The sequence below is a fragment of the Vulpes vulpes genome, chromosome X (assembly GCF_048418805.1).
Source record: "Vulpes vulpes isolate BD-2025 chromosome X, VulVul3, whole genome shotgun sequence".
Taxonomy (NCBI): Eukaryota; Metazoa; Chordata; class Mammalia; order Carnivora; family Canidae; genus Vulpes; species Vulpes vulpes.
Genome location: NC_132796.1, coordinates 63,997,953 through 64,017,971, shown reverse-complemented (window position 1 = coordinate 64,017,971; position 20,019 = coordinate 63,997,953). Strand labels below are relative to the sequence as shown.

The 20,019-nt window shown below is 33.9% G+C and overlaps 1 protein-coding gene across 1 annotated transcript in view; it reads right to left on the bottom strand.

Annotated features, from left to right (window-relative positions):
- Nucleotides 1-20,019, bottom strand: part of DACH2 (dachshund family transcription factor 2) — a 650,145-nt gene that overhangs the window by 12,309 nt on the left and 617,817 nt on the right. Inside the window, exons 8-11 of the mRNA XM_072745035.1 lie at nt 12,677-12,825; nt 12,404-12,551; nt 6,926-7,072; nt 4,630-4,695 (exon numbers count right to left, since the gene is read on the bottom strand). Coding sequence (XP_072601136.1) covers nt 4,630-4,695; nt 6,926-7,072; nt 12,404-12,551; nt 12,677-12,825 — 510 coding nt within the window. The remainder of the gene's footprint in view (nt 1-4,629; nt 4,696-6,925; nt 7,073-12,403; nt 12,552-12,676; nt 12,826-20,019) is intronic.

The following is a 20,019-nucleotide window of genomic DNA, read 5'->3' as shown; positions in this document are numbered from 1 at the left end:
AGTGGCATCTTCACCAAGTGCTGCATTGATGAGATCATGCTTTTTGTATTTTAGAAAGATTAGTCCATATTCTCTGAATAAGCTTTCAAATTTTTTTTAGCAAAAATGGGTCAGCAGGGAAACATTTAATAGGTTTATCTTTTGCACCAAATTTTGGTTTACATTTAGCATGCAGGTGAGATTTAATATCTACTTCTGTTGTGTTAGTAGCAAAAGGAAGGAAAATTATTTGATTCCACCATATTTATGGAAAAATACCTTCCAGTGGTGAATCATTTTGTGTCACGGTCAAACACGTAGGCAAGACAAAAACAAAAACAAACAAAACTCCCCCACAAATGTAAAAATTGGTCATACAGATGGACATTACCCTTGCAAAAGCAGTTCCTAGTTTGTTTTCTTTTTAAGTTTTGTTTTGTTTTGTTTTCCCCGAACAAATACAATGGCAGGAACAGGAGCATTGTGTCACTTAGACCTTGCACTTTATGATGCTATCTCCCTTGAACTTTTTTTTTTTTAATCTAGAAAGTCAGTTCATGAAGGCTGTTTTGTGTTTTCTAGAACTTAAGAGCTTCATATCTTAGGTTCATTTTATCTGTTATTAGTAAGATGATGATGTCAATTCTCAAAAATTTAAGAAACATGCACTGTCAACTGTACCAGTAGCCCTAAACAATGACATATATACATATAAAAGTTAACTCAGGTATAAACACGCAAAAGAATTCTCTCTGTGATCATAAAATGATGTTATTTTCTGTTCAGCAGTTAATGTTACTGCTGTTAATGCCGATTAATTAAAGGATGTTGCTATAATGTGCAAATAGGGAATCTGAGAAACTGAGAGGTCTCTACATGAAGTTAAGTCAATCTGGGCATGGGCAATCAAATATAATGAAATCACTTGTCAGTGCTAAGCTTGCAAAAACTGTGAAGTTTGACTAGAGAGTAAAAGGATTATAATTAGATTTCCAATAGGATAATAACTAAATGGCAGAACATGGTAAAGAGAAAATATTACTTTGTTAGCTGATGGTACTGCCATTCAGTTCAGTTTTAGTTTTTATCAGTGCACTTGTAGTTGTGCTAATTCAATTTGCTTTTATCAGCAAAAATGCACTACACAAATGGTACTTGAAAGTCATTTGCAAAAACCATTGATCTGAAGGTGCAGTTAATGACACCCAGTATGTTTATTTTACGTGAAACAGAGATTGGTTGATAAGATGGCTAATGTGCTGTCTTGCAGGCCCTCAACTGAGTTCTGTGAATCTGGGTGGGAGAATGTTAGTGTATATGCTTCACCGAATCCTTCACCTCCAGCAATAGTGGACAGAGCCATCAGAGTATGTATTCATTGTTTGATCACTTTAAAATATTCAGAGGGAGCTGCTATAATAGCCTTCTAAGATAAGGGATACAGAAGGTGATTTATGCATACCTTGTCTGTCAAACAACATTCAAAGCATAAAGGACATGAAATAACTAAGCTAAAGAGGTTTAGAATATATATAAGAATCTTAGTACAGGGCAGCCCAGGTGGCTCATTGATTTAGCACTGCCTTCGGCCTAGGGCCTGATCCTGGAGACCCAGGATCGAGTCCTGTGTCAGGCTCCCTGCATGGGGCCTGCTTCTCCCTCTGCCTGTGTCTCTGCCTCTCTTTCTCTCTCTGTGTGTCTCTCATGAATAAATAAATATAATCTTAAAAAATTAAAAAAAAGAATCTTAGTGCAAAGAATCTTTGTACTAAAGTCCAAGTGATAATTATCATAAAACTGTATGTGACTTTATTACTTTTAAAGATGGCCAAGCAACATCCTTTCTAGTCCTCTTTAAACTCTCTTAAGGAGATATCCCATTGGAACTAATTTAATTTCAAAAGAGAGAGCACTGGGAGATTGATAGATTTCTATCCAGCAGAGCTATTGACAACAGAAAAAGAAGAATTCACTGGTGCTGGAATTGTTTGCTATGAAAAGATGAGTTTTGGAAATGGCATTAGATTTGCATGCATGAATTCATCCTCATAAACAATGCTAGCAAATGATTATTTTTTCCAAAATAAAAAATGGGTAATTGAGGGAAATGGAAAGATGAAATCACTATCAAAAAAATGTCATGAAAGATAAAAATTATAATACACAAGAGCAAATCCATTAGGAAGAATGAAAAAATATTGGCTAATGTTTCATTTTATGTTTTCTGGCATTATACATTTTCTGAAGTTCGTATATGCATATAAAAGTATTTTATCAATTCCGAGCCTCTTAAATAATAAGTAATATTATTGGGACTTTTCAAGTAGTTACTTGAACTGATTGATTTTGTGACCTATACTCAAGATACTTCTGATAATATTTTCAGGCACCTATTCCACTGTCTAATAAATTTTTTTTTCTTTTTTGCTCAAAAAATAAACTTACTTTAGATATCAAACTGTGATTTTACTGTCATATTAACACAAATAATTCACTCTAGTTTTCCATAAACTGATGATGGGAACTTTATTATTTGTAGTGCTTTAATACTATGCTATGAGAGATGAGAATGTGTACTTTTCCATTTTCATTACATTTATCAAGATTATTTAACGTAAACTAAAATGCAGACATTCAACAAGTAATCATTAATATGCCATACTTTACCATATATTGACACTATTAATGACATATATTAGACATATATTAGACAATTTGATTTATAATTTCAAAAAAATAATAAAAGTTGATTTCCTTGCTTTAAAATAAATCCCATTAATCCTTTTAAAGGTGTACTAATTCTCTCATGTTTAGCCAGCAAGAATAGAACTTACTAAAAGTATGCTCAATGAAAATAAATATTAAATGTTCCCTACCCCTAGCCACAAATTAATATTCAAAAGCCATTCTTTACAGACTTGTTTAAAATAAGAACATTTAAATCAAATGGAAGGCTTTTAATTTATATCATCTAACTAACCTCCCATGAATAAGGTATCTGTTTTTTGTTGCATGGAAATGAAATAACTTTAGAACAGTAAAAAAGAAAAAAAAAAGCTTGTATTTATTTCAGAGTTGGGAAAGATGTTACTGCTGCAAATTAAAGGAATAATATACATTAAACAAACAGCAATGAATTGAAATATAGGATTAAAGGATAAGAAATATATAAACCACTGATGGTATGTTAACCTCCCCAGTTCCAAAACTGACCTTACATCCTATCAAAGGAGGGGCACAATCGAGCTCAATATTCCATAAAAGACTGGGATTATATTTGTGTGCCACAAATTAAGAAGTCATTAAACACTTCAGGCTTAGGGTTCTACCTTGGCCTGATATGTGGTAGCAAACTCAACTAGTGGTAGCCCACAACTAGTGGGGCTTTCCTCATAAATTTAACTGTGGTGAATTAATTGGACAAATACAGCGTCTCATCCATATTGGCTTTGGTCACATAGACACACCTTTTAAATTGAGGGAAGAAAGCAGGCAAGCAAAAGAAGAATAAGAAATAGCAAAATCTTCACTGAATGAAATAAACGTACATGCTTTTCACACGTAGCAAAATTAATGCATTAATTAGGTCTACTCAACTTCAGCAGAGACAGGTATTACCAGAAGATCCATGAGCTCTGAAATTCTTTGTTCTGTAAAAATGATGGGCAAATCTACATGAAACAGGGTTTCTAAATTTTCTAAAGCTGCCACATAAATGGAGACCCTCAAATGAACACGAATGGATCTTTTTTTCACATCCAGTTCTGTTGCCTTCATGTAGATCCAGTCATCACATAATGAAAAGGCATTGATTAGTTAATACTCTATCAACAACATATCCATGGTTGTTGTCTTGCTTTCTGAAGTTAGGAAATCACTTTTTCATGGAGATGTCTTTTCTTTTTTATTAGCGTGAGACATCTTTTCATATTAAACATGAAAACAAAAGTAATCTGCATACAGAGGGCTAGAAAACTGCATTAGAATCAGACTAGAAAAACTCCAGTGGTTAAATTCAATTTCTATTTTCAGGTTGTTTTGCACTCCAGTGAAATTCTATACTGAATTTTTTCACCAATTTTCTTACTACTAAATATTTTTATATACTTTAAAGGATCTAGGCATTTATGGGAATCTTGAAAATCATGAATTAAAAGTTGTGGTCTTATTTCCATATTTAGATTGTTTCTAAAGTTATCTATATTTAGCACTGGAATTTAAAGGTTGATAAAAAGTGTTGCCTTGAATGCTTTAAACATAGTGATAGGTTATGATTATTTTACCTGTGAGTTTTACAAACAGTAGTGAGATTTCTTTGAAGTATATTTTTGTACACCTCAGAAAGGTAAATTATATTCACAGCTAAGCATTTTTAGAATATGCCTAAAACATAAATATACATACTTTTAACAGCTAAACATATAAGAAATTTGCCCACATTGTATATGTAAAATTATTAGTCCATATATATGTATGTATATATATATATATTTTATATGTATATATATGTATCACTGAAGATTTCTGCCTCTGACATAAAGTAAGAAGAATTAAACTTATTTATTTTATTCATACAAAGAATACCAATATAGGAGCACATACCCACCCCATATCACACAGTTATAGAGAGAAGTATGCTGTTTACTGTACCTTGTACAGCAGTACTATCATGAGGAGTCCCATTGTTTTCTATTTCAACATCTGGATTTCCAGTATCTGAAAGAAGGGACATTCAAGATTAAGGTACAATTCTGTTTTTTTCTGATTCCATTTAAAGTGAAACCAGTAATTTGGTCCTATAGATAACACAAGACTCTGGATGGCATTTTTGGTTTTGTTTTTGTATGTCTGTTTTTAATGGTAAGAGGGAGAATTATAAACTATGGCTGAATTCTACAATTTCACATATATTTTCAAGTATATAGTAAATACTTCTTTATTTCATTCTCTAGAGATAATTCTCAGGAAAATAATCTGTCCATAAAAATTACTTCATACTATCAGGTAACAAGACCTGACTATAGAATAAGAAAAAAGACTGATGCAATTACATAAATGGAAGTTCCCTATTCTTATGGTATATTTTTAATTGTAAAATGTGATAGATGATGAGAATATCTCTATGCTAAGCATACTGAACATCAGAACACAAGTTGTGGTTTGTGGTCTTTATGTAGTACTGGCTATAAAGGCAGAGAGAGATACATGAATTGTTTTTGAAAAAAATTGAAAGAGAAAGAAATAAGAAGTTAGGTTTTTATTTTCAATTTTAAATAAGAAATGTGATTATCTAAAAGCTATCCATATCCATGAAGCACAGCTTTATATGAGCATTTCTATATATACACATTTGCTTGGACACCCTTGGGTAATGTGGCAACAGATGCCAATATATCATCCAATGCCATCAAAGATTAATATGAGAATAAAATGATTTGAATACAAGATACCCACCATGCTGTAGAAACAGCTGTTTTTCCTCTATAATAGAAAAGCTAGACCTGGATGGGTGAATTTTAAATATGTAAAAAAATTTCAAGCCACCTCAGAATGACAAGGGCCTCGAACGATAATAATGAGTGCACAGAACATATGTCCCATGCTACTCAAGTAATGTTATTTTTAAAACCTTTGATAAGCAAAGATGCTGGCTCCCACTGAGATGTCCCATTGTGTAAGATACTTCTTTTCTGTGTTTCAACGAGGCATGGTTAAGATGAGGTAATAATCTAACACTATTTCTATTGATTGTGAACACAATGATCCAAGACAGTCACAGTGAAAAGGAAATTGAACTTTTGGAAAGAAAGAATATGATTCACATTTATAAAAAAAATCCCTTACTCATTCTTAGTATAGGACACTGAAGCACCCTTCTAGTCTTATGTGTGTGTCATGCATGTGTATGGGGTATGTGTGCATGTTTGTGTAAAATTCTTCAGTTTATATTTGCTACACACACATAGCAGTTAATATACATATGTATATTTAACATGTCAGTTAAAAACACAAGCTGTTAGTGTGCAATGAAAGAAGAACCTGGATATTCTATGAGATGAAATGATGTGGAGTTTCATAATTGACAATGTAATCAGAAAAATATTGGAATTAAGACAATTCATGACAGAAGCATTTCTTCTAACAGAATCTCCAGGAATGTACTTAAATTTTTAAAAATATTTTATTTATTTATTCATGAGAGACACAGAGAGAAAGAGGCAGAGACACAGGCAGAGGGAGAAGCAGGCTCCATGCAGGAAGCCCAATATGGGACTTGGTCCCGGAACTCCCGGATCATGCCCTAAGCCAAAGGCAGATGCTCAACCGCTGAGCCACCCAGACGTCCCTAGGAATGTACTTAGAACATTTTTTTTTTCATCCAGGCCCTCCTTAAACCCCCAACACTGATGCAATCTACATTAAAGAAATCAGCATCCTATAACTCATTTAAAAAGAGTAGACCAATTATCAGCATATTTTAAAATGAGTGGACATAAAATACTTACATTTTAAATACAAGAAGGTTATCAGCATTACTGCTTCTATTGCAAAAGTCAGCAGGGTTTCATGTTATTCCTAGGATATTTGTATCTCCCAGAATAGGGATTATTTTGACACATTTAATTCATAACCTAAAGAGCCTGGCCTCAAATTGATTTTTGAATTATTGTTGAACAAAGCCTCTTCCTTCCTTCTTTCCTTCCTTCCTTCTTTTCCTTCTTTCCTCCCTCCCTCCCTGTCTTCCTCTCTCCCTTTCTTCCTTTTCTCCTTCCCTTCCACCCTCCCTTCCTTCTTTTTTTTTCTAGGTTTTCCTTCCTTCCCTCCTTTCCTTCTCTCTCTCTTTCTTTCTTCTTTCTGTCTTTCTTTCTCTCTTCCTCTCTCTTTTTAAATCAGGTTTTTTTTTTCTTTCTATACCTTGAGAGTGAAAGTCAAAATCAAATACTACCTTTCAAGATTCTCAGGCCACTGTCACTAGTAGTGGCTTGCTTAAATGCTTGTTCCACTTGTTCCCGGCGCTTTGATTCATATTCCAAGGCTTCCTGCAATTTTCTCTTGGCTTTTTTCTCCTTCTTCAGACGTTTTTGCATGGTAGCTGAAACGTGAAAAGGTAATTAGTTGGCAAAACTTTAGTCAATAAAATAATGTTGCCTATTTTGGTGGATTATAAGCCATAAATAGATACTGAGAGAGACATAAATGCATATCATTAGTTTATTTGGGTTCCAGATCTCATTAGGTTCAACCAGAGTGTTAAATCATACAATTTACTTCTTTTTGCTTTCACCTTTCCAGTTCATACGCTTTATAATAAACATGCATTTGTATGGCAATGGTAGTCGTGGTAGAAAATTATTTTGTACTTTCACTAACTACATGCACTTAGTGATAGCATTAAATGTTTGATCATTTCTTAGATAGAATTATTGGGTTCCTGCAATATATTGGCTCATAGAAGGGTTTTAAGCCTACCAATCTTTACAGTCTTTCTGAATCATTCTTTTTAATTTTACTTTTTTTAAAGATTTTATTTATTTATTTATGAGAAACACAGAGACACGGGCAGAGGAAGAAGCAGGCTCCCACTGGGAGCTTGATGTGGGACTTGATCCCAGGACCCTGGGATCATGACCTGACCAAAGGCAGATGCTCAACCACTGAACCACCCAGGTCCCCCTGAATCAGTTTTTAAAAATTGAAGATATTTTTTATTGTGAAAATAGAAAAACATTCAAGAAATATGCAAACTTTAAAATTTTGGCATTTAAAAAATGTTTAAAGTGTTCACATATAATTAAAATATATTTTGAACTAATTATGATGCTAATTTGTTTCACTTGTATTTATTTCACAGTGCAATGTCTTTCACATAAATAACCTACAGCTGGGCAGCCCCAGTGGCTCAGCAGTTTAGCACCACCTTCAGCCCAGGGTGTGGTCCTGGAGACCCAGGATGGAGTCCCATGTCGGGCTTCCTGCATGGAATGGAACCTGCTTCTCCCTCTGCCTGTGTCTCTGCCTCTCTCTCTCTCTCGAATAAATAAATAAAATCTTAATAAATAAATAAATAAGTAAGTAACCTTCAGCAACTTGCAAAGAATTAGACACCCATGTAAATTTACATTCATGTGAAACAAAAATTCAGAGCTTTGAGGTAATAACAAAATTGGAAAACTTGAAACAAAGACACTGAGAATGTATGGTTTCTGTTATTTTTTTAAAAAGATTTATTTATTTTGAGAGTGAGGAAGGGCAGAGGGAGAGAATCTTCAAGCAGACTCCGCACTGAGTGTGGGATCTATCATACAACTCAGGAGATCATGACCTGAGCCAAAACCAGGAATCTGATGCTTAACTGACGAAGCCACCCAGGCACCCCTGGTTTCTGTTGATTTGGGTAAAAGATTATTAAATGAGGTTCAACATAAAGCTGTTTTACTATTTTAATTATACTTATTTATCATCATTAATATAAAGCATTTAACAAATTACTTAAATCAGAAATCTTAATTTATTAAAAATAATTTATAACTTAATGTCCTTGATAATACACAATTTTGCTTCCAGTAAAATTATTGGCTCAAAAGTATTCTATAATATAGTTTTTCTTGAAATTTATGATTATGTATATTACAATGGCACAGTGAGGAGAGATAGAAGCAGAAAAAATGTTCACCTTTAGCTCAGAAGACTGACCTATAGACTGCGTTGTTTTGATAGTGATCACATATGTGCTGACTGCTACACTTTTAAAGGGTCTCATGACTGCGGGTAAACCCACTCATAGCTAATATGAACTGAATGATAAGCATCTGAGAAATCTTGTGAAAGCAGTTTTATGTGAAGATATTTGAAGAAGACATTTATGCTATAATAATCCTTGCACATCTCCTCCCCTTTGAGTACTAAGCTTATAACCACCAGCTTCATATAGCAAAAAAGTACAGCTCTTTCTGCCCATGGGTCCTGTCCTCGTGCTACTTCAATAAACTTATTAAGTTGCACCATAAAATGTCTCAAGAATTCTCTCCTGACCATCGTGTTCAACAATCCCACAGTATTAGCATATTACATTTTTAAATATATAAATAAATAATAATAACTTTCATGTATTTAGGACCTAATATGTACTGAGCATTTTCTGGGACTATATCTCATTACATTTTAATTGGAAAAAAGATAATAATATATAATATTATATATAAAATAATAGTTTTATTATAACCAGAATTATACATACAATTTACTTCTTTTTGCTTTCACCTTTCCTGTGCATATGCTTTATAATAAACATCCAATTGTATGGCAATGGTAGAAGTGGTAGAAAATTATTTTCTACTTTCACTAACCACATTCATTTAATGATAGCATTAAATAATATAATATTTACACATGTAGTTTTATACAAACATATAGTTACTATTCTTTTGATATACTTGGACTGTTGTTACTTCTAAGCATAAGATCAATTCCTCCCCCTCTTTCTTTTCTATCATATGACTTCAGATAAAAAGTTCCCCTTTTGTAATAAAAAGTTAGTTATAGTGGATATGAGATATTTAGGGAACTAGAAAGGAATTTAAGTTATTATCCAGTTCAACTATTGTAATAGATGAGAATACTGAGCTTCATAGAGATGAAGTACATAATTTTTCTACATCAATTGAGGATAACAGAGTAGTTTCCTATAATTGTGAGTAATTAGATGTAAAATGTTAAAAACAGTGCTTAGCACATAACAATTGATAAGCATTAGCCATCAGTAGTAGTAGTAGTAGTAGTAGTAGTAGTAGTAGTGACAGTAATGATAGTAGTAGTGATAATGTGATATGTAATGATAGTAGCAGTGGTATTATTATTACATCATAATGTGCTACATTTATTAAATACAAATACTTTAGAATAAATTTGATAATAGTTATAATATTACATCAACCATGTCTAGGCCTTTTTATTTTTTTTATTTTTTTAAAGATTTTATTTGAGAGTGCAAGTGAGACAGCATGGTGTGTCAGAGAGCAGGAGCAGGAATGGGGGGAGAGCGCGAAGGGTGATGGGGGAGCATGGGTAGAGGGAAAGGGAGAACGATGGAGAAGAGAGGGAGAAGCAAGCTTTCTGCTGAGCAGGGAGTTCAACTTGGGGATTGATCCCAGGACCCCAGGATCATAACCTGAACTGAAGGCCGGTGCTCAACAAACTGAGCTACTCAGGTGCCCCTATCATGTCTAGCCTTTTTAAAAAGATTTTATTTATTTATTCATGACAGACACAGCAGAGACATAGGCAGAGGGAGAAGCAGGCTCCCTGCAAGGAGCCCGATGTGGGACTTGATCCAGGATCTCGGGATCATGCTCTGATTGGAAGGCAGATGCTCAACTGCTGAGCCACCCAGGTGTCCCTGTCTAGACCTTTTTAAAAGATAATAGATGTGATAGTAATTATAAAGATATACTTCAAGAATCTAAGAGGAGTTAATGAACAGAAATTGGTATAAGTATAACTCTAAAAGTTAGAAGCCAATTTTACTCTATGTAGTAGTTACACATATGCCAATCTGGGAATGTTATATTTAACATATGATTATTATGTTCTTTAGTATAAAAAATCATTCTACTAAAAATGTGTGTTTTTATGATTGCTAATTATAATTATTTTGCATATCAAACACCAGATATAAATGGATTTTTCTAAACTTTAAAAAGACAAGTTAGGTTTTGCTTAATAGTATTTAATGATTTTGACAAGATAATGAGAGGTTTAATTCTTTTGTTTTTAAGCTTGTATTTATTTGTTTGTTTATTTATTTATTTGAACTCTCCACCCAATGTAGGGTTTGAACTTATAGTCTTGAGATCAGGAGTCACATGCTCTACTAACTGAGCCAACCAGGTTTCCTCCATTTTTTTAAGATTTTTTTTAAAGACATTTAATTCTTTTTAAATGAAGTGACTGAATTTATATTTTGAACTGGACTAATAATGATTCCTGGGCCTTAAGGAAAATATACTGTAAGTTTTCAATTGCTTGCCAAAAATTTTGGAATATAATATACAACTTTGGAATAAGGTAAAGTTAGTGGATTTCACTCAACTGGAATTCTTCTTCCTTGCTTAAGGAGGCATTATCTATCTTGTGGATTTTCTCTTTTTTTTCCTTCTTCTCACTCTCTATTTTATTTAGCATTTACTTTGTTACCCTTCCATAGAAGAATAAGCAGAGAAGAGAAGAAGTTGAAATTCACAATCGACACTTTTGCTGCTATTTAGTATTTTAAGGTAAATGTAAGGAAAATGTGAAAATTTTTGGCTGAAGTGAAGATTTAAAATTTTCCTGGTTTTTATGTGAACTAGTGTCTTTATCCACATCTGTACATGACCTAATGTCTACCCATGGTTTGAAAGTTAATTCTATTTGTGAAGATTATCTCTCCTTTCTCTCTCTTTTGTGTCCATCCCTACTTATGCTATCCAAATTCAGTCCTCATCTCCACTGCCAGGATGAGAGCAAACTCCTTTTACATAAATTCCTTGTTTGTAGTCTTACTCCAAGCCCTCTCTCTATTCCCAACACTAAAGTGGTTTAATCGATATCAGACCAGATCATCCCCCTGCTTATTTCTTTACTACTTACCATTACCTATAGGATAAAATCCAAGCTAATATTTTACATGGTTAAAAATTTCCTTCACAATTTAGCTTCTACTTTCATCTTTCTACATCATCTCCCATGATTCACTTCATTAAATTCAGAGCCACAGTAATAACAATCTGTTTATAGTTGCCCATGTATAAAGCTTCTTGCCTTTATGCCTATGCTTACTGATACCTCTATTCAGAATGTCCAAATCACTCAGATACTTTCCTGCCCTTACTTAGCCTACCAATCTTCAATACTCAGGTTCAAGTGTCAGCAACAGGAAGCCTTCCTCAACTATTCACTTCCCCACCAAACTGAACTAACTACCCCTTCTCTGTATAGCCATATATACTGTGCTTCATTGTTCTTGCCACATTGTCTTGAATTAACTGGTTGGTTGTGCTGGCCCTCTAAAATGTAAATCTCTCAAGGACAAGGACTTAGTTTTATTTATCTTATTTATCTATCACTGTTCTTGGCAAAGAGCATTTCGTCTACAAGAAATTATTAGATTATTTGCATCCAGGAATATTTTATGAAATTGTGAGGAAGCTAAGAATATTCATGTTTTCTAAATCTGCAAGTGGCCTGAAGTCAGATATATTTCATTATCTTTTATAATTAAAGAGAAAGAGTATAAATATCTTACCTTGTGAATTGCACACAGTATTTGATTCTTAGCCTGTCTTTTTTTTTCAGTAGTTCCAAGCTATCCCTGAGAATATTTCTACTATTATTGAATATATTTACAACAAAATGTTTATTCTGTAATTGAACTTGTTAAACTTACTTCTGCTTTGAAGCTCAACTGCAAGTTGTCTTTCAAGGTTTTCTCTAATTTCTCTCTCTCTATAGAGCTCCATTCGCAGTTCCTTTTTTTCTTGTTGAATCTGCTTCTCCTGGATGTGAGCGTTATCCAAAGCCACTTTCAGCAGACCCTGTCAAAGTACAGAAAATGACATGCAGTTCATCTTATCTGTTTTAGTTTCTCAAATGTGAAATAATTTATGTAGATGCTAATGTCTTGTATTACATTTATTTTGCTTATAGAAATATTGTTGACCTGAATGTTGGTCAACAGAGTCTCCACGGAGGACAGACTATCAGCGAAAATGAGTGGTCCAGGAAATCCAGGAGGCAATGCTTGCCCAGGAGTCAGTTGGATCTTGTCCAAGGGTGACTTCATTGTTGGAATTTGAAATGGTACCTCTTCTGCAAAAAGAAAATTAATATCAGAGCATTCACGAATTAAGAGCTCAAAAACTTCACTGTGTTTCCTGTACCTCTAATAGCATCTATAAATATTTTATTTCTATAACTAGATGATGGAAAACTCTCAATTGGAACTCATACCTATTCCCCAGCTGCCTCTAGTTTCTTAAAATAAATGTTTCAGTAAATAATCAGTGAAAATGAAACAACATTTGCTGCTAAAGAGGCATGAGACTTGGAGAAACAAATTTATGATATGTTTATGAATACCTATAAATTAAATAACCAGATCACCTTCTTGTAAAGCATACACTGCATTTTTTAAAAAACTGTCATCTATCATCTGTCTATCTATCATCTACATTCTTTAATAGCTTTATCAAAGTATAATTCATACATAATAAAATTCGCCTATCTTAAGTGTACATTTCAATGATTTTCAGTAAATTTACAGGACTGTGCAACCATTATCACAAATGTATCTTAGAACAGCTTGATCACCACAAAAATACTCCTGATGCCCACTTACAGTTAATCTCCTGCCCCAGCCCCAGCCCTTGGCAACAGCTAATTTACTTTCTATCTCTATAGGACTGCCTATTCTGGATATTTTATACAAATAGATGTAATATGTGGTCTTTTATGTCTGGCTTCTTTTACTTAGCGGAATGTTTTTGACGTTCATCCATGTGGTAGCATGTTTCAGTGGTTTCTTCCTTTTTATTGCTGAAAAGTATTCCATTACGTGGATACATTGCCCTTTGTTTAATTATTTACTAGCTGACGGGAATTTTGGTTATTTCTGGTGTTACCTTTTATTTTGAAGAATATTACTTATGAAAAAATATCACCTGTGGCATATAAACACAAGCTGTATTTTCTCCTTTTATTTTTATATTATCTTCTCTCACATCCTCATTACATTAACAAGATTCTTTCTTAGCTTCCAATAGAATTTTTGTTTAATAAAATGTTTCAAATTTGTCTTGAACAGATCTATCTAATTACAAAAGGAATTTTCTCTTACACTGGGAACCTAACTACATGACTATATCTTTGAATTCTGATTGCAAATCTTTTATGTGAGATGTATGAACCAGATAGCAAAGTTTTCCCTGCAATTAGAAACTGGGGATTTTTTTCTTTTCTGACATATAAGTATAAAAGGCTACAAAGAAGTGATCTTGGAAGGTAATCAAACAAACCTTGGTGTTCTCTCTTTTTTTTTCATTCACCTATTTTTTGAGAAAGAGAGAGTATGGGAGAAAGGGGCAAAGGAAGAGGAAGAGAGAGAATCTCAAGCATACACCCCACCTAGCACAGAGCCTGATGCAGGGCTCGATCTCAGGACTCTGAGATTATGACCCTTGCTGAAACCAAGAATTGTTGCTTCACCAACTGAGCTACCCAGGTGTCCCCAAACCCTGGTATTCTTAAATGGCTTCAACTACAGTGCATGAGAGGTAAATCATAGTACCTCAGACAAAATTACTCTATTCACCACAGTCTCTTTACTTCAGTAACTGGCCACAAGCAAAGTTTGAAAATATGCATATCCCTGGTCAGAAAAATTTTCAATGACCCCATATATTACAAAAATCATCCAAGAAAAGAAAAAACTAGGCTTGAATCTGGACCTAACCAATTTTCACAAAAATCTAGCTATTGGTTCTGGTTCCAGTGGTGATAGAAATATGGATTTATTGTACAGATATAGGTAATTTTGTAATTGCAAGCAGCCTATACATCTAGTATGCAGTCTTGAACCACACAGATTTCATAGTCATCATTGTTTGCTGCATAGCAAACGGCATGCCCTATTTACTGTATGGAAAGCTGTGGCATAGAATTCTGGGAAACTTCTGTGAGATTTGTAATGGGACAGCATTATCTCTGAATAAAATGTTTTTAATAGAGATTACCTTTTCCAAATTCTTTTCTTTTACAACTTCCAATTTCCCAAAATCTATACTGATAAAAAATGCTAAGCAATTATTTTATAGAATTAACAGTTTCATATTATTTGAATCCAAAATGTTATAAAAAGCATTTATTTATTGCTCTTGAAGAATTCAATAAAATGACACCTGGGTGGCTCAGTCGTTAAGCATCTGCCTTCACCTCAAATCATGATTCCACGGTCCTAGGATCAGTCTGCATAGGTCTCCCTGCTCAGTGGGGAGTCTGCTTCTCCCTCTCCCTCTGCACCTCCCACCCCATTTGTACTCTCTCTTGCTCCCTCTCAAATAAATAAATAAAATGTTTTTTAAAAAAGGAATTCAATAAAATGTATAAATTAACCTATTGATTTTCTTTTAGCACAGGAATCTATAATGAACATATTCTCAGGAATTGTTTTTTCATAAAACATAAAAAATAATATTTTGATTATAAATGCATGATGCATGTGTCTTGTACAACTCCACTGTTGTGAAATTAACCCTAAACTCTTTCCTTCCTTCTTTCCTTCCTTCCTTCCTTCCTTCCTTCCTTCCTTCCTTCCTTCCTTCCTTCCTTCCTTCCTTCCCAGTGGTAGTTTTGGAAGAGGTAACTATTCCAGAGGGAGTGAGCACAATATCAGAAATTCTGTGATCTACTTGAACTACAATGTTTGAACATTTGAAATATGTCATTAAGAAACTAAATTCTAAAATGTCTTAGGCAGCATCTCTAGTGCTTCTAAAGTACATTTCTCAGCACCTAACCAAGCAATATTATTTCTATGGTTTGAAGTCTGTATTTAGATAGTATTTTGTTTTCTGCACATTATAAGTGGATCAAATAACTTCATAATGATTTATTGATAATAACTGGGGAGGTTTTATGCTTTTGCACTGTTGTTTATAAATCTTAAAGTATGAATTAATTTAGTCTGGAAGATCTATTTTTACAAAACGAACTGCTACAAAGTTAGAACATTGACATCCTGCTGAGTCTAAGACAATATAATCTTTCCCCTGAATAAATATTTTCTATCTGGGGCAGAATTCTTAAAATCAATAGATCCTTTGTTCTGTATCACTCTATATACAAGTAACCTCATTAATAAGAATCTGAGGAGTTTTCTACAAACAAGATATGCAAAAAGAAAAGCAATACATTCATCATGCATAAAACAAAATTAAAACTATATTAAAATTCCTAGAAGTCACCTATTTGGAGATGAAATAAATGCTATTAAGTTGGCTGAAAGGAAAATTATTATTGACTATGAAAACAGGTCACATGGTCTATACTTTGTAATGTTGCTGTATAGTAGATTGAAGTTTCAAAATAGCATTACTCTTTTTAAAAGAGATGGACAAAAAAAAATAAATAAAAAAAAATAAAAGAGATGGACACAGTTGAATTAGGTGTTGCTTGCCGCAGTGAGGATCAAATGCAAAAAGAATCATATTTCATTGGACCTAGTCAACACCAGGAAAATAAATAGAAATATAAGAGGTATGCAGGCAATGATACATTTTGATAATCTGGCCCAAGAGAGACACACAGAGACAGCACACAGATCTAAGCTTCTACCAAAAGACAAATAGGACACAGAGGTTGGGAATTGGGATGACAGTGTAGCAGGGGTCACATCGATTTTCAGCAGCAGTTTTCACACAGATGAGATAACCCTGGACTCTATTTGGCCCATTGTTCATATCCTACTTGTCCCACAAGCAATAAATTTCCTAGACCTAGATAAAGGCAGTAAAGAAGAAGGATTCTACTTATGACTTCTTATGATTAAGTTTCTGTGATAACCAAACATGCTTTTTCAGACCAAGGTCACATTGCATGTTAAGGTCCATAATAGCCTAAAGCTAGTCAAAGTGTATTATGTTTTGGTGTAAATGAGTGAAAAGTATCAAACCATTTGTCTTTTTTTTCTGATTTAAATTCCATGCTACAAAAATGTATAACAAATGCATTAGAAATCTACTTCAATCTTGTAATAGGTCTTCACATCTGAATGACATCAACATTTTGCTCAGAATTTAAAGACATTCACTATTATGTACAAATGTTTCCCATATACTTGATAAATCCTAATTGTTAATGAAATTAAATGTAGACAAGTACTAGAACCATAGATTGCCAGGTAAATAAGAGTAACTCTTTGTAAGCCAGGGAGAAAAGGTTTTGGTTGAGCATTTTGATTTAAAAGGCTGGTGTTCAAAATGTGTATATTAAAACCTTTATCAACACATATGATGCAATGGTATAAACTAAAAGATAAAGATAGGACAACTGTTATCTAGTTGAGGACATCAGCAACCTCTTCATTCATTGAAGCAAAGTGGAGACTGCTTTTATTAAGCCTGTTTGCTAAACTTGCTATAATTTGTAATAGCACTTGGAAATCTATTTGCTGAACAAACTCTTAACTTTAATTTCTTCCTTAGGGCCCGGATGAATAGATGTTAAACTTGACAAGAACTTTATTTGTAGAAAAAAGATAAACATTTGATAATTACTCAGAATGAAGAAATTCCCCTAAGAATTAAAATCAAGACTGCTAGACTTTCTATATGAACGTAGTGCTTATTTTCCCACTTTTTCATGGAGTTCAGTGTTTCTTCTTTCCTCTGGGCTTTGAGGATTATAATACAGGATTAGAAAATGAACACCACTGACTCACTCAGCAGTGGAAAAATGCAGCCACCTGCCATCAGGTCGTCAGCTTTTATTCTTTAACAAATAAATTATATTTCTCTATTTGATTTGCATGCTTTCCCCTAAATAGAGCTGTCAAGAGACTTTCTTTTGTTGGTGCCATCAGTATTACATTTGGCAGAAGCAAGACACCTGCTTCCCTCTTCCAGACAGAGGAACAATAACAACAAAATGACCAACTGCTGTGTAATGATGTGACTTGCATGAATATAAGAAAGTGTTCATTGTCTGAGTTGAACAATGAATGATTCAAATGTTGCCCTTCCTGAATGTGGAAAAGAAAAACTTGATCCCTAAATTGTTACATTTCTTTAGGGAAATGAAAAAGAAATTATGCTGACAAATGAAAACCAAAAACTAGTAGTGAGCAGATGAAGGGTCACCAGCCTGAGAAAGTATGATATGATACTTCTAAAACTAGAATGGCTCTGTTTTACTCTGGATCTTTATATGATCAATTTGACATAACAGGTCCCTTTATAAATTATGAATTAGAAAGAAGTCAACTTTCAGATAAAATATTATGCTAATAACAAATATTATATCCAGTGAAGGATTGGAAGAAGTATGATACCCAGTGCTTGCTGTTCAGGAGCTGATACACCTTGAATAAAAGTCAATGAGCTATAGAAGCAGACAATTAAGTGTGAAATCATGTGACTTAGGCTGTTAAGTGCCTCTCAAAGGGAAGAATACTTCAGTCTGGAGTAACCACTTAAATTAATCCATTCATTATAGCTGAAAAGTGTTCCCACTATCCTTATAGTCCCATGGATTTCCCTAAGATATTAGGTATGCCAACAATGTTTCTTACTCTAATAGTGAACAAACTGGGTTAAACAATAATAAACAGTTTTAATTAAAGCAAGGGTTAGCAGATAAATTACAAGGTGCTTAGTGAAATTGACTTTCGGATAAACAGCAAATGATTGTTCAATGTTTGTCTGAAAATACTCCATGGGTCATCATTATACTAAAAGAATAATTTGTTCTTGGGGCACCTGGTGGCTCAGTCAATTTCAGCTTAGGTCATGATCTCAGGGTCCTGGGATTGAGCATCACATAGGGCTCCCTGTTCAATGGAGAGTCTGTGTCATCCCTCTCCCTCCCCCTGTTTGTGCTCTCTCGTGCCCGCCCTCTCTCTCTCAAATAAATAAAATCTTTTTTAAAAAATCAAATCAGGGTCATGAGATCCAGCCTCCTTTCAGGTTTCTCATTCAGTGGGGAGTCTGCTTCAGATTCTCTTTCTTCCTCTCCCTCTGCCCCTACACCCCATGCATGCATAGGCTCTCTCTCTCAAATAAACAAATCTTTAAGATGATAATAATATGTTGTTTATCTGATTCAAATATCACTGGACATGTTGTTCTCTTTTTTGTTTGCAAAGTATATTAAAGCAAACAACTCAGGTCCTTTAAAAAGCTAGTGCTAAATATAAGCATATGTTACATATTAATTTAGGCAGCTGAGAGCATAAGGATGAACAGCAAAAGATGCCAAACTCTGACTGTGTAGGTTTGAAACTCTGTTCTGTGATTTACTAGCCCCTGAGAAAGTTACTTAATTTTTCTGTGCCTTAGTTTCCTCATCTGTAAAGTTCAGATAATAATACCTACCTCATAAGGTTGTTATAAAGATTAATGAGCTACTATTTGTAAAGTTTTTACAACAATACCTGACCCAAAGGAAATGCAAAATAATTGTTTGTTAAATAAACTAAATGGCGAGGTGCCTGGATGGTTCAGATGGTTAGGTGCCTGCCTTCTGCTCAGGTCATGATCCCAGGGTCCTGGGATTACCCCTACATGAGCTCCTTGATCTGTGGGGAGCTTGCTTCTCTCTCTCTCCCTCTGCCTGCTGCTCCCCTGCTTGTGCTCTGTCAAGTAAATAAATAAAATCTTAGAAAAATTAAACGGTGATTGAAAATTCCCAGGAGTGGGAGACGAGCCTAAAATAAAATATTTGAACACCTAAGCATCCATCAACACCTCATAAAACATGTGGCAAGATACTTTTCTTAGGTAGTAATTGTATAAGCCTGGCTTTACCCTAAATTATGCCAATGTTACTTTTTCAGTTATCAAAGGTCTGAAGAGACTTCTTAAGTCAAGGTCAGTGTCTCAACTGGGGGTAATTTTGTAGTCCAAAGGACATTTGGCAATGGCTGGAGACATTTTTGACTGTCAGAACTGAGGGGTAGGAGCATGTGATACTGGCATCTTTCTGCACTGAGCTTCTACTAGAGAGTTTAATAAGCTTAATAAGATATTTTGTGATTTAGAACATAATACTTTATAAGGTATGTTTTATAGATCTTATGCATTTAATTTTGGGTACTTAACTCCAGTTCTTTGCTCAAATGCCACCTTATTATTGAAATCTATACTGAACACCCTATTTAATATTGCAACTTGCACTCCTATTTTCACTCCTTTAACATGTTTTATTTTTTCCTGGAAAATGTATCACCAAAAATATACAATATAACTTACTTATTTACTATTTTTGTTATCTATTTTATCTCACTACAAT